This window comes from Lygodium microphyllum, chromosome 25 (assembly GCF_053477565.2).
Source record: "Lygodium microphyllum isolate KBCC chromosome 25, Lygodium_microphyllum_v1.1.10, whole genome shotgun sequence".
NCBI lineage: Eukaryota > Viridiplantae > Streptophyta > Polypodiopsida > Schizaeales > Lygodiaceae > Lygodium > Lygodium microphyllum.
In genome coordinates, this window is record NC_141159.1 from 118,091,002 (window position 1) to 118,116,372 (window position 25,371).

Below are 25,371 nucleotides of genomic sequence, written 5' to 3' on the forward strand. Positions count from 1 at the left end.
AATTTCCAAAAGAGAGAGAGCATTAAAGAAAATGTAATAGGCAAAAGGGGCAGATCTGAGAATAAAGTTTTGAGAAGCTGAGGGGAGATTGCTGCAGTTTTTGCCATGTAGGAACAAGGTTTTCAGCTCTGATTTAGTGCTGTTTGTGGGACTGTTTTAATACTGGACAGTAATAACAGTGAATTTCAGAGATCTGCAGACTGCAATTCTGCACATGAATCATCGAGTTTTGGTTACAGAAAATGCTTTCCTAAAAGGGATGTTGTTCTGGACATGTTGGACAGTAAGAACAGTGAATTCAGAGATCTGCAGACTGCAATTCTGCACATGAATCATTGAGTTTTGGTCACATACTGGATAGTAAGAACAATGAATTCAGAGATTTGCAGAGTGCAATTCTGCACATGAATCATTGAGTTTTGGTCATAGAAAAATGCTTTCCTAAAAGGGATGTTGTTGTGGGCATGCTGGACAGTAAAAACAGTGAATTTAGAGATCTGCAGACTACAATTCTGCACATGAAACATTGAGTTTTGGTCACTGGATAGTAAGAACAGTGAATTCAGAGATTTGCAAACTGCAATTCTGCACATGAATCATTGAGTTTTGGTGACATGCTGGACAGTAAGAACAATGAATTCAGAGATTTGCAGACTGCAATTCTGCACATATGAATCATTGAGTTTTGGTCACAGAAAAATGCTTTCCTTAAAGGGATGTTGTTCTGGGCATGCTGGACAGTAAAAACAGTAAATTCAGAGATCTGCAGACTGCAATTCTGCACATGAAACATTGAGTTTTGGTCACTGGATAGTAAGAACAGTGAATTCAGAGATTTGCAGACTGCAATTCTGCACATGAATCATTGAGTTTTGGTCACAGAAAATGCTTTCCTAAAAGGGATGTTGTTTTGGATATGCTGGACAGTAAGAACAATGAATTCAGAGATCTGCAGATTGCAATTCTGCACATAAATCATTGAATTATGGTTACAGAAAATGCTTTCCTAAAAGGGATGTTGTTCTGGTCATGCTGTACTGTCCTTATGCAGCTGGGATTTACTCAGAAAAGACAAAAACCAATTGTTCACAAGTTATGTATTTTGGAACATTTCATTTTTGTAACTTTCCATCTTTTAATTGATAAAGAAAAACCGAGAGGGGCGCCGGTCTTCGGGGCCAATTTGTTGTTGAGTGAGGGAGTGAGGTCTTTGTTTGTGTGTGTGTGAAAAGACTAGGTGTTTATTGAAGGAACTACCGCTTTGTGTGAGTCATAGACTGGTTTTAGCAACTCCCTAAGAAAAACTGGTTTTGCAGACGTTGCCAGAGAGCAGGCCATGTGGACGAGAAGTGTTGCTCCAAGGCCTAAGGTCTTTCATCTAAAAATCCTTAGCAGATAATTGCGACTCCACAGTCCAACGGAGCTACACCTTCCGCTCTTGCTTCATCTGCTCCTTTAGCATCCGTTGCTGTTGTTGGACATGTGGTCTAAGCACAGCCTTAGCAGACAGTCTCTTTCACTACCCCTGAGGGACTGGCTGATTGGTCTGCAGGTTCCGATCACATTGCATTTTATGCATCCATCTCATCTTCCTCTCCACCTCGTCAGGCGTTCCCTTGGCAGAACTGCTACTGGACGTACGTGATGGTGGACACCTTCTTAGACTAGCATGTCTCTAGGTCCTTTAGGATACCTTAGGTTAATCTAGCATCCATTTTTCGCAATCTTAGAGTCGGGCCCATAGGATTCATTGTCCTTAGCTTTTCCATTCTTAAGTCTTCTGCTGCATTTACTCACACATATACACATTCATTGCATAGTCTTTTTAGTTAGATTTTCTCTCTGTTATGTTTTGCTTTGGAGCATCTCATCATCGTTGACCTCTGTGTTTGCAGATTCTCATCTCTTTTGCAGGGTTTTGTCTTTCAATGTAGGGCTAACTTGTAGATTGCTTTGGTCCTACCTGGGATAGAGACGTCAATAGAGGTTGGGGACCACTCTAGGTTGCAAATGGCCTAGCCAATTTAATTATGGATGGGCACATTTAATTTTGGGCAAAGTTACAAGGTTTGAATTTACTTTTTAAAATTTAAAAATTAATCAAATGGCTAGATAATGCTGAAAAATGGGTTTTGAAGGCTGCAACTTGGCAAAAATGCCCATGCGAATTGAGAAAACATTTTTGGGGGTTGGGTGTCAACCATTCAATTAGTTTACAGCGAGGGGGAGAGAGAGTTGCTGGTTCATTTTTTGATCAGAGAACAACAATTTGTTGCAGAAGATAGCCATTTGGAGGCCTCGACAGGCAAGGAATAACAAGGAGACACCTTCTAGGGACTAGCGACAACATTGCTGATCAGGTGACAATACTTTGGAGGTGCTTGGCAGTAGATGACTGCATTAAATGCAGGCTGAAGCAGGCATCAAGCAAATTTTAGGGTTGCCTCATGAAGAAAATATGATTTCTCTCTTATCTTGGCTCTCTCTTACCTTCTCCAACCCATTCTCAAGAGATCTTAGCATTTCTCAGCCAAATTTGGTGGACAACATAGGAATCTCTATTGTAAACCCTAAATTTGTGTAGAAATTAGGTTTTAGCAACCACCTCGGGACTTGTGCCAATAGGAAGAGGCATTGTATACTCAAATCAGTACATGAAATTCGTGGAATTGATAGGGATTTTAGATGCCAAGGTATCCATTGTGAATTGGGGCAATATTTTGGCAAGTTGGTGGTTCCATTTGTGCAAATCTTGGGTGAAAATCAAGGGGCAATTGGCCCAAATTACTTGCTAATTGTTTGTACAACAAGAGGCTTTTGGATCAGCAAAGGAGATTATGGAATCTCAACTTGCACTCAATCCATCAGCAATTATACTCAAAGAAATAACAAAAGGGGCGCAAGTTTTGGGGCCAACCTAGTGTCCATAGTCCAAGATTGATAAGCTAATGTGTGCCTTTCAGTTTATGCTCATTTATTAATTGTTGTAAGTGCTTCATCAAGTTTTACCACCCTCTCCGAGAAGGAACCCTGGTTTCAGACTGCATCCTCTTTGCCTCCACATTCAAGTTGGCCAAATTTGGTAATTTGCTGCAGGTTTGACACTTTGACATGAAACTCCTCTATCTTTGGTGTTGCCATCATCAGCTTGATCTGGTGTTCTCATTGATGCTTTGGGATGTGTGCAGAGACTAATTGGTCCATCATCGTATTCAGCATTCATTTCATATTCAGTGGAGATTTTTCTTCTCTTCTAGCTGTCTCTCTCTTCTCTTTTCCCTTTGTGTTCGTGTTTTTGTTGCGCATGCACTCTCACAAGATTCACACATGATATATACATGCTAGTAACATCATCTCCCCTATGCTTTACCCTCCCCTGATAGCTTGGAATGTGAGGATGTGGTCAAGTGCAGAATATGTTCTCTTGAACCTTGCTTGTCCACATGCCTAGTGTTGGTGTATTGCTGCCCATTTGATTAGCTCATGCTCTAGTACCGATCCATAAAGCTTGGCTAGCATGTTGCCAACCATGATGGTTCTATAGTTTGTGGAAACCATAGTATCTCCAGTGTCCACCTTTTGGGATTGGTGCTATAGTATTAGGTAGCTGACCAATTGTGCTGCAGAAGCCTTTAGAAAGGGATCTGTTAAGTAGATGGGCTACAAGTGGCGGCAATACATCTCTTTCATGTGAGAGGTGCTCTGCTACTGGTCCATCATGTCTTGTGCTTGACCGTTCTAGAGTTTGTTGATGGTGTCTTAGATCATAGGTGTGCTAAAGAAAGTGGAGGAGGTGGGTCCATTCTCATGCGTCTTCATTAGTCAGACTTTCATCTTCTGCCATCAGTTCGGCACCCTCAGTAACGCACCTCAGCAGCATGCAGGGGCTGATTGTGTGCAGTGTTTTCTTCTAATGTCATGTGGTACATGCCATCTTTTCTTGTAGTTTTTGAGCTTGTTAACATTTTACAAAATTTTCAAAGAGCCCTGAACCTCTCTACAGTTCATGTTTTATATTGCTGTGCTTTTACATGTTTTGTATTGCTAGAATGCTAAAACCGGTGCTGTATTGATATTTATGAGGAGATGAACCTCTAAAAGTTATCACATACACAGTTCTGTATGCTGTGTGTATTTATTGAAGCTGTTAAAGTCTGGCTATAAAATGAGTAAAAGTTTGAAACAATTGCCTACATGCTAATGGAAGTTTGTGGTGCTGTCAGGGGTTAGTTTTCATCGACAGAGATGGAACGCACTTCCGGCACATTTTAAACTGGCTGCGTGATGGTTCCCTTCCTACCATGGATTTCCCTTCCTATCAAGAGTTGTTAAGAGAAGCAGAGTACTACCAATTAGCTGTATATGTTGAACCTCTACTGCAGTTTCTAATAAAACTGTGATTATACGTTTTAGTTGAGTTTATGTGCTCATGTAATTCCTTCTTTTAAATGTTGTTTCAGCTTTGTGTTTGGATGCTTCTTTTAGCTTGTTAAACTGGCTGCGTGATGGTTCCCTTCCTACCATGGATTTCCCTTCCTATCAAGAGTTGTTAAGAGAAGCAGAGTACTACCAATTAGCTGTATATGTTGAACCTCTACTGCAGTTTCTAATAAAACTGTGATTATCTGTTTTGGTTGAGTTTATGTGCTCATGTAGTTCTTTCTTTTAAACGTTGTTTCAGCTTTGTGTTTGGATGCTACTTTTAGCTTTTTATGATAGCTCCAGTTTCAAATTTTTGGGAATTCACTTTTCTGGTCCAATCTTGGAAACTGAGCTTTCACATCTCATTGACTATAATCCCACTTACCAACATTAAGTGCAACAAACACGAGTGTGTCTGGCTAAATGCTATGGGCTAAGTCTTGTTTGAAGGATAGTTTGAGGATGACGAAGCACTGGGCACTGAAAAGTTGGGGAATCCTCTTGGGAAATATCCTGGATGAAAATCATCTGTCTTATCTCCAATTCATTGAGATGATATCGTCTGGTCATCTCATTCAAAATGTACTTTCACATCTGCAATAGGTCTTCCACATGATTGTCTAAGGTAAGAACCCTTGTGAGGCTTTATCGGGGTAGGCCATTAGTTGCATAATTTTGGGATGTGCTGCCTTTGGTCAAAGGATGAGAGTGGAAAGTCAAATGTTGAGTTGAAATAGCACACATGCTTGAGCTTTGTTTGATCAATTTGTGTGATGGCTCTGTTCTTGCACTCTGCAACACCATTCTGAGATAGTGTGCCCACTCTGACAAACTACCTGTAAATCCAATGAGCAGAATAATAAGTATCAAATGCAGAAGAGTTAAAGTCAAGTTCTCATGGTGTGGAGCCCGGACCCTATAAATCCTATGTCTCTCCACTATGGGCCTTCAATCTCATATTGCGACAAAAAGTCATGCAATCTGATATCTGGATGTGTGTGTGATATACTATATTTATGTTACAGAGACATATTAGTTAAATATAAGAAGGTGAGAAGATGTGGCAGGGGAAAGGAAGTGGAGACATAAAAGCGGAACCAAAAGGGTAGATACTTTTAAAATTTTTCTTACAGAGAAATATTGAGAATCTTGATCTAGCGGACTAGTGGGCAGGGAGCGGGTCAAGGAATGGGAATGGCTGCTTTCAGAGTCAGTGGGTCCAGGAAGGCATCCCAGCGGTTCTTAAGGGCTGGGAATTGGCCAAGGGTCAGGGGGTCCAGGAAAACATTCCAGCCATTCTTAAGGGCTGGAACCGCCATCCCCTGTCTCTATGTAAAAACTCTTACTTAAAGTGGGTAAATAGCATCTCAATAAGAACCACTCATGATGTGCTTAACATTGCTGGTATACTTGCATTGAATAGAACTTCTTTTCAAACGTTCACATATTGAGCGTCTTTTGTTCTTCAGTGTGTTTTAAAGATTGGCTTTAGCGAACTGTTGGCTGGTTGGCCCAATCATTTGCATTTCAGTATAAATAATTGTCTATCTTGCCTATCTTGCCATAGCCATTGTTGGTAATTAGCATTGTAATTTTGCGTTGCGACCAATAGGCTATACACATCTTATGGATGAGAGAAGGATGCCTGTAATTATGCAGCAACCAGATTATGAGGGAAGGATGTCTGTAGTAGTTGTGCATACATGTAGGTGGACTCCTAAGTCTGGATGGGGAGTTTTCACAAGTACCACACTCTAATAGATTGTAGGCACCTCCAATGCTCAATCATTAATTCCTACCATGCTATGTGCATGGCTACAGTGCAGTGTAGGCTACAATATAAAGGTGAAGCACAATGCATGAGTTAATAATATACATGTGCTATCATCTAACACTCAATAAGTCTGTTACTGTTGCCTAATTTGTGTGCTCTTGTATATGCTGGGGATTTTTGAGCATCTGGAAATGGGTCCATGTATGAGGGGTCAAAAAGTCTAGGGTGGCCTTTATTAGTTCATAGTAAAAGCTTTGCTTAGACTAATTAATAGCTTGATGCTCTTTTTGTTTGAGCAGGGTCTAATTGAAAGCATTGGTGCTCTCATGAACAAGAAGGAAGAAGATGATGATCAACCTGAGCTGACAAGAAAGGAAATAATCAAATGCATACAATCACAACACATTCGTTTTCGGGGCATCAACTTGTCTGGCCAAAATCTCTCAAAACTAGTGAGCTCTTTCTGTGCAAGTTCTGTACATTTACTGTGTCATATTTTACTCACCTTAGCATTCATAACTGCCTTGGCTTTTATTTAATAGGAAGGCTTGAAAAAAAATGTTCATCTGGAATTTCACCTGCCATAAAGCATCATGCCACTGCTTGGCATTCGGATGCACTAGTTTGGACTTTTTAAAATTGACATCCAAACCTGCAACCAAAGCAAATGAAGCATTTAAGATCAGCTTCTTCATTGTTAGATGAGTAGGAAAATTATGCACATAAGCTTGGGTCTTGAAGGGGGCTCAATGCAGAAGGTGAAAGTCATTAGAGTTTGTGATAGTCAGGGCATTATGGCATAGGTGCATTGCTATAGCTTTCAAGTCTCTGAGTTGAGAGGGCATCCTTGCCTTACACAGTTTCCCAGTCTCCAAGATTCTGTTCAGTCAGAGTCCAGTATATGTGATGCGTTTGAGACCTTAGGGTAGGTAGGTACCTTTAATAAACTAACAGTACCGTCGAAGTGTATAGTCTCAAATTTATGTTATGTTCATATAGGCAGAGCTGACATTTTCTGCTTTTTACAGCTTTGATTAAGGTAGCTGGATGTGGTCTGGGGTTGTCAAGAATTAATACAGTTAATCACACCTCTGCTTAAACCTTTTGCTTATATCAGCAGCAGGTTGAAACCTGAGATGCACAGTCTGTGCACAGTAGAAAATGACACACCGTCATGTTTGGCTGAAGATAGTTTCTATATCTGTGCATAAAGGCATGTGGTAGATGCAGAATACCAGAGTTTATACAAGCTGCTAAAATAAACTATGGAGTTATGTTGAGATGATTATGTGGACAATGGAATGCCTGACGCATGCAGCTATGAGCCATGCCTTGAGAATCACACATAGTTTGGATGCCTTTAAAGCAGGAGTGAGTGGTGTTATATGCGCTGTTAAAAATGATAGTGCTTAATACAAGGCATTACTCTGGATATTCTGACAGGCACCCTTAGTCAAGATTTTCTACGCACAAATGTTGATAGAATCAGGCACCCATGGCTTTGTGTAAACTTAACTTGGGATAGAAAACAATCAAGGGTATGGAAAGATTGCTTTGGTGTGAATGTGTAACCACTAAGCTCTCTCATGTGCTATATATATGGTGTTTTGTGAAGCTGCACTATGGAATAATAACTTATTGCAAGGCATTCATTGTGACATTGTCTTGGGGTTTTCAGGATCTAGAAAAAGCAGATTTCACCTCTGCTCGGCTAATCAACACATTCTTTTCGAAAGCTAATCTTCTCTCTGCAAACTTTACTGTAAGTTACTGTATGCTTGACTCCTGTGTGAGTCAAAGTTGTCTGCCTAATTGAGTGCAATAAGCTTTTTCCCTGTTGAAATAAGCTGTATGTTTGACTTCTCTAGCAGCAAAGCTGTCTGGGAGGCTGATAGAACATTGTTTTATGAATAACAGGATGCAGAGGCAGATGGCTCAAATTTTCACCATGCTGTTCTTCGAGAGTAAGCCTGCTTGACACAATTTATGTTGAACGTGTATAATCATCTAGCTGAATGGAGGTCCCCCTTTTCCTGTTTGATTTCTTTAGTAATAATGTGTATCTCATCTTATCAAAACCATTCTTGGCTGGCATCTCTTTGCATCTGGCAAATATTTTGTGACTTCTCCTCTTCTTACAATCCTACTCTATGTATGGCTTTCTGCTTGTAAATCCACAAGAAGTATAGGGGCTGAATGATTGCAAGAAAACAATTAAAAAAGACTCTGAAATTTCAGATTAAATTCGATGTTCCTCAATGAGCAACAGGCATCTTACTGTCTTATTAGATTTCACAGCCCTAGATGCCCTTTCACAACCACTGACTCTACACATGGTTTTGCATTTGGGTGCTTACCCTGCTAGATTTTGATGCTCTTGATGCCGTTTTATTGTTACCATAAACATTTCTTGGCTGGCCTCTCTTTGTATTTTGTACCCTCTTTTTTGTAAATTTTTGACTTCTCTTCTTACAATGCTATGCTACATATGACCCTTCTGCTTGCAAATCAAAAAGAGATCATCATTGGCGTAGTGTTTGAATGATTGCAAGAAAACAATGAAAAAGACTCTGAAATTTCACAATAAATTTGATGTTCCTCAATGAGCAGTAGACATATTATTTTACTAGATTTCAAAGCCCTAGATGGCTTTTTCACATGCACAAAGTCAACACATCTTTTTGCATTTGGGTTTTTACTCTGCTAGATGATGCCCTTTTATGCCTTTCTATTTGCGTGTTGCACATATTTTTGTTTAATCAGCTCTTTGGCATTGGAGACACCCATCAAACTGACTTAGGAATGTAGTGGAAGAATAATACAATGATATGTTATTCTGAAGTGTTTGTTGGCATGGATTTCCCTTATATTAGATTCATTTAGCAGAATCCTCTTCCAATGATGAGCTGGCTTGGTACAAGATGGTCTAGATGCTGAGAACTGATGGTATTTATGAAGATGTAGAGAGTTGAGGAGACTGAGGATATTCTCCCATTTTCCAGAAAGTTTTGGTATAGACTTTGGAACAGCGCACATATATAAAAGCTAGACTCTTCAACTGAAAATTGGTGTATATGCTAGCATGACATAGAAACTGATGACATATTAATAGGGCCATTTAAGAACACTTTGTTAGATCTCTTCAGCCCAGGTCATTTTAGAGAAGATAGTCACTTGAAAAGCATTTGCGTGGAGCACATCATTAGCCTCGGAATTGGGTAGTGAAAGTGGTCTTAGTAGTAAAACTATGAGAGTCGCTACTTTCGAGTTCTTTTAGGCAATGGCAACATAATTAAGTGACTGGAAGATACAGACAAAGAATAAGGTGGCAAATGACACTCCAATAGATGATTTGAGCCATGTGCTATCATCCCTTGAGAGGCAATGGGGAAAAGGTGCAACTTATTGAGGCCTTCCTTATTGTTGGATAGTAGGACCTTCTGGTGTCTGTTGGATAGTAGGACATTCCTTGTGGAGAGGAGGCAAGATTCATTTGGCACCATAGGATCACTCCACCTGTCTTCAGATCTAGAAGATTCTATAGCCATTGAATTTTTTAATTGATAGGTCTTGGCTATCATTTGAAAATCCACGTATGAGGTAGCATTAGGAAGAGTTGATGCACTGGAGCACACTGCATAGTAAAGCTCTTCCTTGTCGGCAAAGAATGGCGGCAAAGGACAAGGTTCTTTTAGCTACTATTTGGCACATTATATCTAGTTGGGCTTTTGTATTGGTCATGGGATACACATAATTAGGGATTTCATTTGGTACTGGAACGGCAAACAAACAAGGGCTATTGTACCTTGGCTCGTGATTATTTCTAGGAAGAGCCTTAGCTTTGTTAATGTGCATCCTAGGCTTTGTGCAAACTATTTGCTAAGGGCTTCTTTTAGAGTTTAACCTTGACAGGAGCTATTGATGCCCAAATTATTGAAATGTATTTACATCCTATTGTCATGGAAGCATCGATGATTGTTCACCAAGGACAATTTCAATCTTCTCCTTTACTAGAGTTCCCCTTTCATTGAAGGGTTTGAGGCATAAAAGTCTTTGGCTAACTTTGTCTTTTATCACATGGTTGGCTTTAAAATGTATGCCTTTCTATGATTGGCTTCTAGTTTGAGCATGTGTTTAGATACATAGGATGATAGGCTTAGATGACTTGAACTTGATGAGATGATATTGAGATACTTGTGTTTTGAAATCGCATTAGCTAGTGAGATCCTCCAGAGATATTCCTGGGTGGCATCTTTTGCTTTTGGGAGCTTCTTGTTTGGTACATATAAACAAAAGGAGTCATGAATATGTGAGTTTAGTAATCCTGGAGGAATGATCAACTATGGGTTAGTCTACAATATTGACAAGGTACAACATTGCTCTAGAATGAAAGGTGAGGATTGCTTACCACAACATATTTACATGATGCAAATATTTGTACCAATTGGACAATTCGTGAAAACTTTGGGCTCGCAAAGGACACTAGTAGACCAATCCCAATGAATGTAGAGAGTTTTGATTGATGAAATCCTTCTTATAGATGTGTGTAGTATGCGAGGATATACTAAGGTTTGTAGAGAAAATGTGATGTATGAACAACCACAAGGCTAAGAAATGAACTCAAAGATTTGGAATGAAATGAGAATGAATGAAACAAGGAATGGTCTCAATGAACAAACTGAGCATGTGGGGTAGGTTATACAAGAAATGCTCAAGGAGTGGAGGGCTGTCCGACAGCCACTTCTTAGAGGAGTCAGTTGAGGAATGCTAAAGGAGTGTATCCTACTTTGACATATGTAGAACACCAATACTAGCCAAACTCAATGTCACAAGGACGTCAAATTTTAATGCTTTACTTAGCATTTGACTAAAAGCTAATAAAATGTGCAAATGTGACTTGTATACGTGAGATGTAAGATAATTATTTCATAATGTGGGACCTAGGACCCCAAAATATCAATTGGTGCTAAAGGCAAAAGTTGTAATTGTGAAGAAAATTGTGGAGTAGTTGCTAGGGTTTGTACTGAGCAAACATATGATCACGACAAAAACACAACGATACAGACATAGGCGTGCAAAACTTAAATCCTAAAAGCATAACCCAAAACTCAGACATAGAAACAAACACAAACAGAAGGAGAGAGAAAGAACACAAGTCTAAAGTGAATGAATACTGTAAATGAATGTAAGAGTGTATAGAGTACCCAAGGGCAAAGTAGGAGTGTCGAAGAGTGACGTCCATTGGAGATGGATCCCAAGTACTGTGACTGCCGGTGACGAGTCGGAGTGTTGGAAGTGAGGAAATTGTCAAATGTAGATGCTAGAGGCTGTTGGAACACTTGACATCATCAAATAAAGCTATGGAGGAGGCAAGTGGCAGCCATAATCTGCAAATACAGATGTGGAGTTGTTGCTTGAAGAGGGAGAGTTGTTGCCTGGGCTGGAGGACATCAAATGTAGGTAGGAGGAGGAGAGGAGCACTTGTGGCCTAGCTGATGGAGATTAAACGCAAGCTGCAGGAGACTGTCTAGAGGGTGACGATGACAGTGGAGTGTCAAAAGCAATAGTAGGAGTGACGTCAGGCAGGAGGCAACAACAAGACAAGTAGTCACCACCAAAAGCTAGAGCACTTGGAGGAGTGATGGCAGCAATCACGAAGGCTAGATAGCCACGTGAAGGAAGACTAATGGCTAAAAATCTGCATAAGATATTATGACTGAATGGGGGCATTCTGTCAATACATAGATGTAGATGGATCCTCCGAATATAGGGTTTTAAATAAACTCTCTTGAACTATGCCATGTTTCAGGGTTTTTCTTTAAATAAGCATGTTTTGGGGCTGTTGAAGAGGCTAAACAGCATGTAATGCTTTTCTTAGCTCAACACCCCCTCTTAGGCCCAAGACATGGCTAGAAAGGAAGGCCAATCCGGTTTTGACCAAGGCACCCTACCCTAAAGTAGCTAGGGTATTGGACAAAGGGTGCACGGTGGCTACCTAGTGGCCTACCAAGACTACAAAGTCAATGGTTATCTTACCAAGGGAGTCCAAGTAGTCACCCTAGAGAGGATAGGGCATAGGACAAAGGGTGCTCATCGGTTGCCTAGTGGCCTACCAAGTCGTGCAAAGGTGGATGGAACTACAATGAACTTTGTTTGTTGTTGCTGTTAAAAAAAATAAAATAAAATAATAAAGTGTTTTGAGAGATGGTTTGTAGTCGATTAAGTAAGTGTACTACTATATGGGAGAATGAGAAGGGATGGCTAGGTCCAACCCATCATAAAATAGACAAGCTATCCATCCACTCGAGAGTGTCGATGATGAGGGAAGGGTGATGAGGTAATGGTGGTGTGGTATACAATTTGTTGGTGGAAACAACTTAGGATCCGTCTAGTGGGACTTTACACAATGAGTATGCTACATACTGTCAAATACTCATGCAATAGATGCCACTTAGTAGGAAAGTTGTTCACTTGCCCAAGCACCCTTTACAAAGATGATGAAATCATGTATGTAAAAGAAGGTACAATTGGGGGGGGGGGGGGGGGGAGCAGAGGCTGATGTTGAAGACAAGTGCCAAAACCTTTAGATTATTAAGAAGGGTAGCAATCCCCTCAACCTTGGATGTTGATGCCATAGGAGGAAGAGGAGACGGATGTTGGTCATCGTGTGGTATTGAGAACCAGGATGTGAGGAAGCATCCCAATTGGAAGAACAAGAGAGAAGTCATTGCCATGATAGCATCAAGAGATAATGCATGAGCCACCTCGAGAGGGGCTTCCTCCATGTTGGTAGAAGAGCAAAACTTGTAGAATGATGAAACCATGAATGGAACGGTGTGCATCTCAAGTCTCTAGCCTAGGGTGCAAACGTGCATATTAGCCCTACATTGAAAACAAAACCCTGCAAAAGAGAGGAAGATCTGCAAGCACAAAGGTTAGTAGGGAGATGCTCTGAAAAACAAAATAAAATTGAAATGAAAAGCTAATTGAATGAAGAATGCAATGGTGCAAATGTGTATGCATGTATGAGTAAATGCAGCAGAAGACTTAAGAATGAAAGCTAAGGATAAAATCCTATGAGTCTGAATCAATAACCCTAAGACCTAAGAGTGCGAAGATGGAGCTAATGTAAGGATGTGACCATCGTCGCGTATGCCCACTAGCAGGTCTCTTCTAATGAAATGCATCATGAGGTGGTGAGACAGTCCTAGAGGGGGAGGTGAATGTGAAGTGGATGCGTTAAGTGCAATAGGATTGGTACTTGGAGATCAATTAATTAGCTGCTCAGGAATAGAGAAGAATGGTCGCTGAGATTGTCCGCGTTCCACATGTCCAGCAGCTGCTAGGGCCAAAGGAGCAGATGGAGCAGCAATGGGAGGCATAGCCAGTCAGAGTGGAGGTAGTTGTAGTAGTTTGCTGGTGTTTCTTAGGAGGAAGACCTTGGGCCTTGGTACGACACTCCTCGTCCACATGGCCCAATCTTTGGTAGCGTGTGCAAAACCTATTTTTCTTAGGGAGTTGTTGCTTGATGGGTTTTGTTTCTTTGGTTCCGTTTGAAGAAGAGGAGTCACCCTTGGTTTAGCTTGCCTTTGCATCTTGCAAGTTCTTGCCACTATTGGTTTTCTTGTGGACTTGGTCATGTAGCTGTGCATACTACAAGAATCAATACTCAAACTTGTAGAAGGTCTTATTATGAAGACATTCTTGGCCGTTGCAACTAGAGTTTAGTTCCAAGAGATGGATAAGGTGTGTAATGAGGATAGGGGGGATAGGATGGGGGAGTGGAGTACACTTGGGAATTAATTCCAAAGTGCCCACTGTGCATGCGGAAAGGGTACACAGTGGATGCGAATGTGGGCATGGACTGACTATGCATGGCCATGTTAATCACACCGGGAGTAGAAGAGGGAAATCCTTGTGTAGGAGTGACCCAAGGAATGTGCGACGATGCACCGTATGCAAAGGAGGGAAACCCCTGCGTTTGGAAGGTCAAAATGGGGATGTGAGTGTCCAGGGGTAGGGAGAGGGATGCCCATCACAACTGTCCGAGGATGAAAGAAAGTGCCCCTTTTGGGTGTGTGGAAGGCACAATGTTAAAGGGTGGCATTTCCCCTAACAATGAGGGTAGGTACTATACGGTGTGGAGAAAGAGAAAGACATAGGAGTGGAGATGCAGGATCCAACTCGTAGGGTGTGGGATGTAGAAGTTATGTGTAATCCTAGGTTTTGGAATGAAGGAGAGGAAATTGAGGTGTGGGCTAGAAGAGGGTGGGATGGAAAGGATTTGAGAAGAGTGGCTTGCATCCTCAAATGAAACAAAAGATGTCAATATATGTGATGAAGGATGATTGCTTTGAGAGGCCCCTCTATTGAAGTTTACATATTGAAAATCATCCGGATCTTGCACACCAAAAAGAGAAATAGGAGAGGGTTTTGATTCATATGACTCAAAGGGGTTGTACGAACCTGACATTAGGCTTGGCTGAGTTGAAGGTGGGTTGACATTTGTCCTAAATGTTGTATGTCCTCTAGGATCGGAGAGGTTGCTAGGCTCACCAACCGGTTTGGATGGAGTAGCAAAGCTAGTAGGAGTGTAAGTTTGACTGCACATGATGTGTAAGGAATCTTTAAACTCCTCCTCTGTCATGAGATTAAAATCTAGAACAAGAGAACACAAAGAAGGTGAAAGTGAAGGTGGGGTGTTGTCTTTCTTGCCGAGTCCATAATGCCTCTTCAAGGCCTCCAAAAGAGAAACAGGAGAGTGTTTTGATTCATACGACTCAAAGCGGTTGTACGAACTTGACATTAGACTTGGTTGAGATGAAGAAGATGGGTTGCTATTTGTCCCAAATGTCGTATGTTCTCTAGGATCGGAGAGGTTGCTCGGCTCACCAACCGGTTTGGATGGAGTAGCAAAGTTGGTAGGAGGAGCGTAAGTTTGACTACACATGATGTGCAAGTAATCTTTAAACTCCTTCTCAACCATGAGACTAAAATCTGGAATAAGAGAACACAAAGAAAGTGACAATGAAGGTGGGATGTCGTCTTTCTCGCTGAGTCCATTATTCCTCTTCAAGGCCTCCAATTATGGAGAAGCATGATAAGACATCATAGGGTCCCAAGGAGTTTGAGACATTGTGATTTGGTTACGAGTTGTCACAAAACCAAGCCCCCACAATATTTGTAGGATATTCTTTACAAGAGCACTAGTTCTAATATCATGTGAAAAAGACTATGGAGTAGGTGCTAGGTTTTGCACTGCGGAAACACAGAGTGTATGACCATGATAGAAACACAACGATGCAGACACAGACGTGCAAAACTCAAACCCTAAAAGCAAAACTGAAAACTCAAACACAGAAACAAACATAAGCAGAAGGAGAGAGAAACAACACAACTCTGAAGTGAATGAATATTGTAAATGAACGTAAAAGTATACAGAGTGCCCAAGGGTAGAGCAGTAGTGTCGGAGAGTGATGTCCATTGGAGATGGATTCCAAGTATTGTGACCACCAGTCAGAGTGTTGGAAGTGAGAAAATTGTCAAACACAGATGGGAGAGGTTGTTGGAACACTTGATGTCAGCAAAGAAAGCTGCAAAGGAGGCAAGCACCAGCCAGACACATTGCAAATGCAGATGTGAAGCTGTCACTTGAAGAGGGAGACATGTCGCCTGAGTTGGAGGACAACAATCGCAGGGAGGAGGACTGAAGTATCTGTCAACTCGCTGATGGAGATCAAATGCAAGCTGCGCTGGACTATTTGGAGAGGTGATGACTGTGGAGTATCAAACGTAGCACTGGGAGTCATGGTAGGCAGGAGGTGGCAATAGGAAAAGTAGTCGCCAGAAGCTAGAGCACCTAGAGGAGTGATAGCAGCAGTCGTGAAGGTTGGACAATCACGTGGAGGAGGAATGATGGCTGGAAATTTGCTCAAGGGATTATGACTGAATGGTGGCAGTATGGAAGGAGAGAGAAAAATAGATATTGAGGGAGAGGAGGCTCTCGTGTGGTCTGTGGGTATAACTATATTGAAGTCTTCTGAGTCTCCTTTGCAAAGAAGTTTGTGAGCTGTCTCTGTGAAGGGCCTCGATATCCTGGAGCAGGTGTACTCCTGAGATGCATGTCATGAAGCCGTCGTATCTCAAGAAGAAAGAGGCCAAGGTATCGCTGATCGGTAAAATCTGTGACTCTGGATAGTGGTCCAAATCCGTCTCCAAAGAGACAGTGGAAACGATCACGGACCTCATAATACGCTGGGCAGCGGCAGATATAATACTCCTCTGTCTCTGGCTCTAATTGGCATATCTGGCATATGCAATTCTCAGGTGGGATGGATCTATATCTGCTAGTCTCAATCTCTAGCTGATGTGAGGAGGTGCGCAACTGGCCAATAGTACATCTGATCCCCTGGGAAAGGTGGGTGTCCATGTATCTTGGGCGAACAATAAATCCATCATCTGTAGTATGAAGGAAATGCTCACAGTAGAAAGCCATCTTTGTCCCTAGCTCCTGCCTTGGCATCAACCATGCCCGCTTGCCCGCTTGATATCCCAACTAGGTAAGATCCATCCTGATGATCTTGCAAATCTCTAACCTGCTCAGATCAAGAGATGGTGCATCAAGGGAGTATTGGAAAGGGGGTAACTTGTTCATACTAAAGCCATGTAGCTTGAACCAGACCGACATCTGTGCATACCAACATGAAGTATCACCCTATTTGGCAAGTTGCCTGGAGGACTCAAGGGCCAACCGTGCATATCTGTGTTTGAGTAAGTCCCATAGGCTATGTATGTATGCGACCGATCGGGTGAGGGCCTCTACCACAATCGGTGTAGTTGCTAGCCCGGCTTTGATCATCTCATGTGGCACTAAGGCCTTACATCTGATAATCCTGTATATCATGGACACTAGGGGTTTCGGTGTAGTTGCTAGCCCGGCTCTGATGATCTCATGTGGCACTAAGGCCTTACATTTGATAATCCTGGATATCATGGACACTAGGGGTTTCTCCATCGACCTCCATTTGTCGTAAGTGCGCCCTGATTTGCTACGGTGGTCAAGATTGGGCCCCCATATTTGTACTCCAAAAAGTAGTGTGGATGTGGCGAGTGTATCGAAGCACCATAGCTTGGTGCGGGGTTCTTGGAATTGCACCTGTGAGCACATCCTCTCCAAACCACCTAGTGCTGTGTATCCGCGAGTCAGTCTAGTGTTTGCTACCTCTCGCATAGAAAAGGTGGGCCGTGTGAATAAGACTCCCAGGTATGTATAAGAATCCACATACTCCATTTCCTCAGATCCATATGTGAATTTAGGTGCTGATCTCCTGACCCATTGTGGTGTAGTATTAAATACCATCACCTTGGTTTTACCAAGGTTCACTGAAAGTCCATTGTCCAAAGTATAGGAGTGTAATGCATCCAAGTGTCTCTGTAGACCCTCTGGAGAGTCAGCTATCAAGTGCTAGCTAGTGGAGCTTCTCTATCTCCTTCCTGTGAAATATAATCAGCAATCCCATCAATGTACATGCCAAATAATGTCGGAGAGAGGGGGCATCCTTACTTCACCTCAATGGTGGACTAAATAGGTGCCAAAAGGCCCTTAGGTGTCCGGACTCTGCCCACAACTCTCTCATACAGTGCCAAAATACCCCAATTGAGCTCTTTTGGTACTCCCATGGCATGCAATCTATGTATCAGCCTATCTCTTGGTATTGTGTCAAAGGCTTTGCGGAAGTCCACAAAGCAATAGTAGGTCCGTCGGCCATGGGCCCTTTCCTCCTCAATGATCGCTTTGAGTGTGAGGATGTGATTCTGTTAGCAGTCATGTTTGTCATGCCTTGTCATCTCCTGCATGTGAGCCTCAGTCTGAGTCAGACGAGGACATTAGGAGCTCTGACATGTCTGTCATGTGTTATGATGGGGGAGGCTAGTCACTCTTGACTGGCTGTCTTAGGTTGTGTATTTCTTTTTGGCCTCTTTTAGTGGGCAGCCACTGGCTGCCCGGCCACCTTTTTGGTCACTGTTGTGGGGCGCCCATTTTAGGGCACTTTTAGGGTTTGCGCCCATTTTAGGGTTAGGGTTAGGGTTTGTCCGTTGCCTATATATTGGCAGCCCCCCTCCCCACTTGGTCACTTGTCTTCTTGCAGATTCCGACACTCCTTCTCCCCCGTGGTGGCGCTGCCATCGTCATCAGCCTGATTTGGTGCCCTCACTGACGCTGTGGGCTGCGTGCAGGGACTGATTAGTCCATTTCAGTGTATTCAGCATTCATTTCAGTCAGTGCAGATTTCTCTTCCTTATTTTCTGCTTTCTCTCTCTCTCCCCCTCCGTGTTCGTATTTCCTCTTCCGTTGCGCACTCTCACATGGTATCATCGCCAAACTGAGAGTACACGGAGCTGAGTTTTACGCGGGAGAACACCCACAACTCTGCGTTTGCTGGTCAAGACGTCTCCAACAGCTGAGGCGTCATCCTCTGCATCATCTCCTTGATCAGGGCGGCCTGTTTTGGTGTCAACAAATTTGCGTTTGCTGCTGGCGCCTTCTCCAGTGGCTGCCACGTCATCACCACCCTCTTCCTGCCTGCGTTTTCAGCCTGGGCGGCCCTCCTCCAGCTGGGCGACATCCTTCCAGCCTGCGCCTTGCTGTTCTGGTTGTTGTTCCATCGTCCGGCGGCTCTTTTCCTGCTGGCAACTTCTTCCCAGGCTGCGTTTTCAGGCAGGCGGCTGTTTTTCTGTGGTGATTGCATCATCAGCATTTGCGTTTGACATCATCCTTGCGTTCTGTGCAAGGCGGCCAGCTCAGGAGCTTCTGGTGTTTGTGTTTCGGCACCGGCAACCTTCCCTTGTTGTGTTTTGGTGTTTGCAGATTGGAAGATGTCTTCTCATCAGTTTACAGGTTTTGATGACTCAGATGATGAGCTTTTGTCTCGACATTCATCTGAACGGAGGCGTGATTTCTATCGCGAGGATCGTCATATGGAGTCTCTTCCTCGTTCCCATCCCCCTTCTATTCATGTATCTCGGCGATCCCCTTCCAGTGGGCCGAAGATGCAGCCTTTGGTACCCCTTGTACAGGTATCCGTACTTCCTTAGCTGCCCAAAGAGGACCGGTTGGATGGCTCCAACTTTTCTCTATGGTCCTGCAAGGTGGAGTGTATCTTGAACTCCTTCGATCTTTGGGAGCTTGTTTCTGTTCCTATTCCCCAGCCTATGGTGGATCCCTCAGATGGGACATCTATGGATCGTGCAGCCTTATGGGATCGGCTCAATTCTAGAGCCCGATCTTTCCTCTTTCTGAGTTTGCAGGATTCTGTCCTTGTTCATGTTCACAGGTTGAAGACTGCAGCGGACGTGTGGCAGAAGCTAGCGTCTCTCTATCAGCAGAAGACGTTTGCCCACCGGATATCTCTTGAAAAGAAGTTGCGGATGCTCGCTATTGATGATAGTCCTTCCATGAAGGACCACATCAACAGATTACAGGATATGAGGGATGAGCTTGCATCCCTCGGTCGGACGATATCTTCTGAAGATATGGCCATGATTCTCTTGACTCAGTTGCCATCGCCTCGGTTTGATGTCTTTTACACCAGCCTACTTACATCGAGGACCCGTGAGAAGCTTCTATGGGAGGAGCTATCCCCGCTTGTCTTGGAGCATGACGAGCGACTCAGAGAGGTCAGTGCTAGTGGATCCGACTCCACTAGAGCCTTTGTTGCAGGTTCGGGAGGACAGACGAAGAAGAAGAAGTCAAAGGCTAAGAAGAAGGACAGTTCTTCAGACTCTGACTTAGATTCAGAGAGACCGAAGTGCCCACACTGTGGGAAATGGACACATCCAGAGGAGAAATGCTGGAAGAAGTACCCTCACCTTCGTCCGGGAGCGAAGGATGGATCTATATCGGAGCCTTCTTCTACCTCTACACCAGCTGTTACCCATGAGTCAGTGTTCCTTTATATCCATGCTTTGGAGGAGGATCCTTCTTCTGTGGCTGTAGTGTCTTCTGCGCAGCCTTGGTTAGTGGACAGTGGTGCTTCGAGTCATATGACTCCCCGAGGTGATTTGTTACAGGATCTCCGTCCATCAGAGGGTTCAGTCACTGTTGGTGACATTTTATCGGTGCCTATTAGTGGTGTTGGCACATTGCCTTTGTTTACAGACCGACCTACGAGCTTCCTTTCACAGGCCCTACATGTTCCGGACTTGGGCCTTCCCCTCCTCTCAGTTTATGGCCTTACGAGGCTTGGCACACGAGTGATCTTCACCGAGCATGCCGTTGTTATTGAGGATTCTCTTACAGGAGCCGTATTATCTACAGGTTGGCAGGAGCGCGGGCTTTACAGGCTCCATTCCCCTTCTTTGATACAGGGTCCTCCGAGGCAGTCTATTGCTACACCCGTTCCCGCTTGTGCACCTTCTATTCCACAGGTTCCTTCCCATCCCCCACCTTCTCCTCCGGTGGTTCCCTCGTACCCCCCATCCCTTTCAGAGGGGGACGATCTCGGTGATGCGGCTGTGGATTCCCTGGCCCCTAGTGTTTTAGAGGGGGCTTTCCAGGATCGTGAGGAGCTCCTTCAGCGGCAGTCTACATCGACGGACTTCATCCACATTGGCATTCCTCTTGCCACCCCAGGATCTATTTCCTCTTCGGCCTTCAGCCACATCCAGGATTTGAGAGGGGGTGTTAGCAGTCATGTTTGTCATGCCTTGTCATCTCCTGCCTGTGAGCCTCAGTCTGAGTCAGACGAGGACATTAGGAGCTCTGACATGTCTGTCATGTGTTATGATGGGGGAGGCTAGTCACTCTTGACTGGCTGTCTTAGGTTGTGTATTTCTTTTTGGCCTCTTTTAGTGGGCAGCCACTGGCTGCCCGGCCACCTTTTTGGTCACTGTTGTGGGGCGCCCATTTTAGGGCACTTTTAGGGTTTGCGCCCATTTTAGGGTTTGCGCCCATTTTAGGGTTAGGGTTAGGGTTTGTCCGTTGCCTATATATTGGCAGCCCCCCTCCCCACTTGGTCACTTGTCTTCTTGCAGATTCCGACACTCCTTCTCCCCCGTGGTGGTGCTGCCATCGTCATCAGCCTGATCTGGTGCCCTCACTGACGCTGTGGGCTGCGTGCAGGGACTGATCAGTCCATTTCAGTGTATTCAGCATTCATTTCAGTCAGTGCAGATTTCTCTTCCTTATTTTCTGCTTTCTCTCTCTCTCCCCCTCCGTGTTCGTATTTCCTCTTCCGTTGCGCACTCTCACAGATTCAATGTGGAGAAGTCTCTCTTAAAGCCAGCCTGTACCCCACCTCTCTGCCCACTTGCTTAACTCATGCTCAAGGATGGAAGCATATAACTTAGCCAAACCATGATAGTCCGATAGTTACTGGGTAGAGTAGGGTCCCTTGACTTGAGGATAGGCACAATAGTGTTCGTGCTCTAGCTTTCTGGTAGGCCTTCACATATGGCTCTGTTAAACATGTAAGCTAGGAATCCTGCCACCAAATCTCTAGCATGGATCAAGTGCTCAACTACTAATCCATCATGATCTTGTGCCTTTCCTATGCTAAGTTTGTTAATGGCCTCTCGGACCCTACTTTCTATAAAGAAAGTGGTCTTCTCTGGACAAGGCTCAAGTGGGTCAGGAAGAGGTGGCTGACCCTCCACAGTATAAAGACTAGCTGCATACTCCTCCCATACAACGGTGAACGTAATAGGTGTGGTCGGGCAATGCTCTCTGAAAAGCCTCCAAGCCTCTTTAGAGTCGTGGCTCAAGAATAACTGATACAGGTTTCGCTCTAGCTGGGCCAAGAATGTTCTCTTCTTCCACCGTGTGAGGTGTCTAAAGAGTATCTGTGCTTGTCTGTGGATAGTGAACCCTAGTGCTATCTCTCTTTGTAGCCGTGCTCTGGTCTCACGGCACTCATCATCATACCGGCTGTTCTGAGGTGTCACCCCGGTGGAGGCTCTCTGTGTGAGTCATGAGTGTGGGAAGGCTAACCTGTAGTGATGTGTAGGGCCTCACTGAACTACTGAGTTAGCCCTTGTAATGGAACGTTAGGGTCTGCATCATGTAACAATCTAAGGATCTCCGCCTCATAGATATCCTCTGTCTCTCTGGAAAAGAGGTATCTCGGGTGTCGGGGAGTTGCATGATGGGTTTACGTGTGAGTGAATTGGAGGTCGATGGTGAATGATAGGAAGACATGATCCACTGCAACTCCGAGAAGGCGTGGGGATATTGAGAGGTCCTAGATGTGAGATATCAGGATTGATGGGGCAAGAACATAGTCTACTGTGTTGGCACCGTGTCGGTGAGGATAACATGTGAAGATGCCGGATAGAGGGTATCTAGCCAGGCCATTGAGAATGGCCAACTTGTGTGCTGTGCCCGTCTCCACAAGGTATCTCCCATATTCGGTGACTTCCCCCATATCCTGAGATGTCCTCTCCAGCTGTAGCTCTGACACATCCTGCTCTTGTAGCATCTCCTCAAATGCATCAAAGAAAGACACCTGATGGGGAGGCTGTCCTGGCATTAAAGTCTCCTAGTAGGATAACCTCTCCCTCCTTTGAGAACTCCCAAATATCCTCATCCAAAACCACATATGGTGATTGCTCCTTGGGTGGGGCGTATCAGGGCATACAAAGTGCGTTCCTCACCATGCACTCTCACCCACATGTATCTGGCCTGCTCATCTCTGCGAACTACCTGGATCATCTGCTGTAGCTCCTCCCTGAATAACACGGCCACTTCTCCCGACCCCTGATTACTGTTGTCTGTGCATGTCTCCGTCCTGCAAGCTGACTCCCACCTATAGCCTGTCACCCGTGGAAGTGTAGTATGTGGTCCCTGATGTGTCTTCGAGTAGAACACTATATCTCTCCCTCTGAATGTCTCCTCAAAAGCTCCCACATCCAATTAGAGGGCTCCATTACAATTCCAAATTGCCACTGCAAGGCTGGTCCCATAGGTATCACACCGTCATTTGTGGCGCCTCTCCATGAGTACAATTCTCCCTCCTTTGTAGAAGGCGAGTTTGCCCTTCTCCCTGGCTGCCTTAATTTTTGGCATGCACTCCCTCATGTGGGCTAGTTGGGTTGGTGTGAGGTCGTCACCCAGAAACACACCGGTCCCCTTAAATGTACGACGTTGAGCTAGGAAGTCTCTCCTAGCCTCCATGGTGGGGAAGCGGAGAATGAGTGGATGCTCTTTTGAGCTTTCCCCTGCTGTGCTTTTCTTGCCTACTCTCCAAGCGGAGACATGCGTATCTTTCTTAATATTCATTAACGCGTATAGCACCTTGGTGTCCTCATCCACTTTTTCATGTATCTTCAGCCTTGTCACCCGAACATGGAGTGCTCTGATTTTCCTTTTTTGTTCCTCCTCCAATGTGTCATTGATTATGGTTGTTGCAGGTGTGTGTGCTAGGTGTTCCCCCTTCTTTGCAATTTGAATCCATTGCTCCACCTCCTCTACTTACTGTTGGGTTTTCTTGAGCATCTCTACCCAAGAAACAGCCTCCTTCATCGTCTTCTCCTCCTTTTTTTGGAGTTGTTGTACTTCCTCTTTGATACGGGTGAGCTCCTCAGTCATGCTAGGTTGCATTTCTCCTTCCTCTAGCTTGGGGCTGAGTTGAATGTCAGTTAGTAGCTGCCTAAGTGATTGAATCTCACCATCTTTGACTTCTATCTTCAATTCCAGCTTTTTAATCTTATCGTTCAGCTGCTTGTTCACTATGCTCAGTCCGTTGTCATACTCCTTTTTGACTTTGTTGATGGCATTGGTAATCATCTGCTCTATTTGGACCTTCTCCATTCTGGGGGCGAACTCTTTCTTGTTGTGTTGGGCCTGTAGGGGAGCTCGATTCACAGTTCAGAATAGAGGATAACCATTTCAGTGTATGTGAGAAACAACCATTTCATTACAGGTCTACTGTCTGCAACAGGAGGGACTGTGGGACTAGGAGATGGTAGCAGGGAACTGGGGGCTGTAGAGGTGGTGGGTGAGGAGCTGATGGATGCTGGGAGAGGCTGGCGTTAGGTGGTGCAGATAAAGCAGGCGACAAAGGGCTGAGGTGGCGTAGGTGATAAGGGGTTTTGGGATGGGGAGAGGACTACCCAAGCAAGCACTAGCAGCCAGGGGGCTTTTGCAGCCAACCAAGAGGTCATTTGCAGCAGGTGACAGGAATGGGAGGCCCTAGATAGGATGATGACAATAGACAATACGAAGGGATTGCAGTTTTGGGGCTCCCTAGCAGTGGCAAACAACTTCAATATCTGTTTGAATAGGGTAGTAGAAGATTTCAGGCCTTTCTAGTGATGAAAATTTGAAATTTCTCTCTCTACAACATTCTTTCTCATCCCTCAACTATCCTTAAAGTTATCTCAGCAAAATCCAGCCATTTGAGTCATTAGAGGTTGAGGTTTTGGCCAATCTATGTTGTAAGCCCGATATTACAATGGCCAACAGGAGGAGATTGCAGTTTTGAGGCTCCCTTGTTGTGGGGAAAAACTTCCATAGCTGTTTGAATAGGGTAATTGAAGATTTCAGGCCTTTCTTTCGATGAAATTCTGAAATTTCTCTCTCTACAACATTCTCTTTCATCCTTCAGCTATCTTTCAAGTTATCTCAGCCAAATCCAGCCATTTGAGTCATCAAAGGTGGAAATTGTGATGAATCTATGTTGTAAGCCCTAATTTACAACAAAAATTAGGGTTTGATGGCTGCCGCGGGGTGTGTGCTTAGAATTGAGGGCCTAAGCCTCGACTTCCAATAGCTGAAAGTGAAGAATGTCAGGGGGATCTCAGAGGCTAGCCAGCCAATCTCATGTGTGGGCTTAATATGTCTCGCAAGCAGGGTGAAGGCCAATCCCCGTGCAAGCCAAGGGGCTAATTGGTTTAAAGGTGTTGAGCTGAAAATCCATTACATATTGATTAGCTCTTTGAGAAAACCCCAAAATTTCAGTAAATAGGGAGCGGTAGAGAGTTTCGATGTCCCACATGCAAAGCCCTAATCTGGGAGGATCCTTCTGCATCTACAGATAGACAAGTTGCTCACCCCCTTAAAATCCTTGCAATCGTCCTCCCACATATGGATTTCAGCCATTAGTCTTTCACTCAGTGGTGGTCCAGTCTATGCAGTTGCTGCCACATTATTAGCATCCTCTCGAGCACCTAGCATTAGT

At 44.0% G+C, this 25,371-nt stretch overlaps 1 protein-coding gene and 1 pseudogene across 1 annotated transcript in view; one reads left to right on the forward strand and one right to left on the reverse strand.

Moving 5' to 3' along the window:
• LOC148014661 (uncharacterized) overlaps positions 1 to 25,371 on the forward strand; it is a 126,276-nt gene that overhangs the window by 5,876 nt on the left and 95,029 nt on the right. The window contains exons 2-5 of the mRNA XM_087666575.1: positions 4,461 to 4,579; positions 6,496 to 6,648; positions 7,875 to 7,958; positions 8,114 to 8,160. Of these exons, the coding sequence (XP_087522701.1) occupies positions 4,461 to 4,579; positions 6,496 to 6,648; positions 7,875 to 7,958; positions 8,114 to 8,160 (403 nt within the window). The remainder of the gene's footprint in view (positions 1 to 4,460; positions 4,580 to 6,495; positions 6,649 to 7,874; positions 7,959 to 8,113; positions 8,161 to 25,371) is intronic.
• LOC148014662 (uncharacterized) lies at positions 22,435 to 23,780 on the reverse strand (annotated as a pseudogene).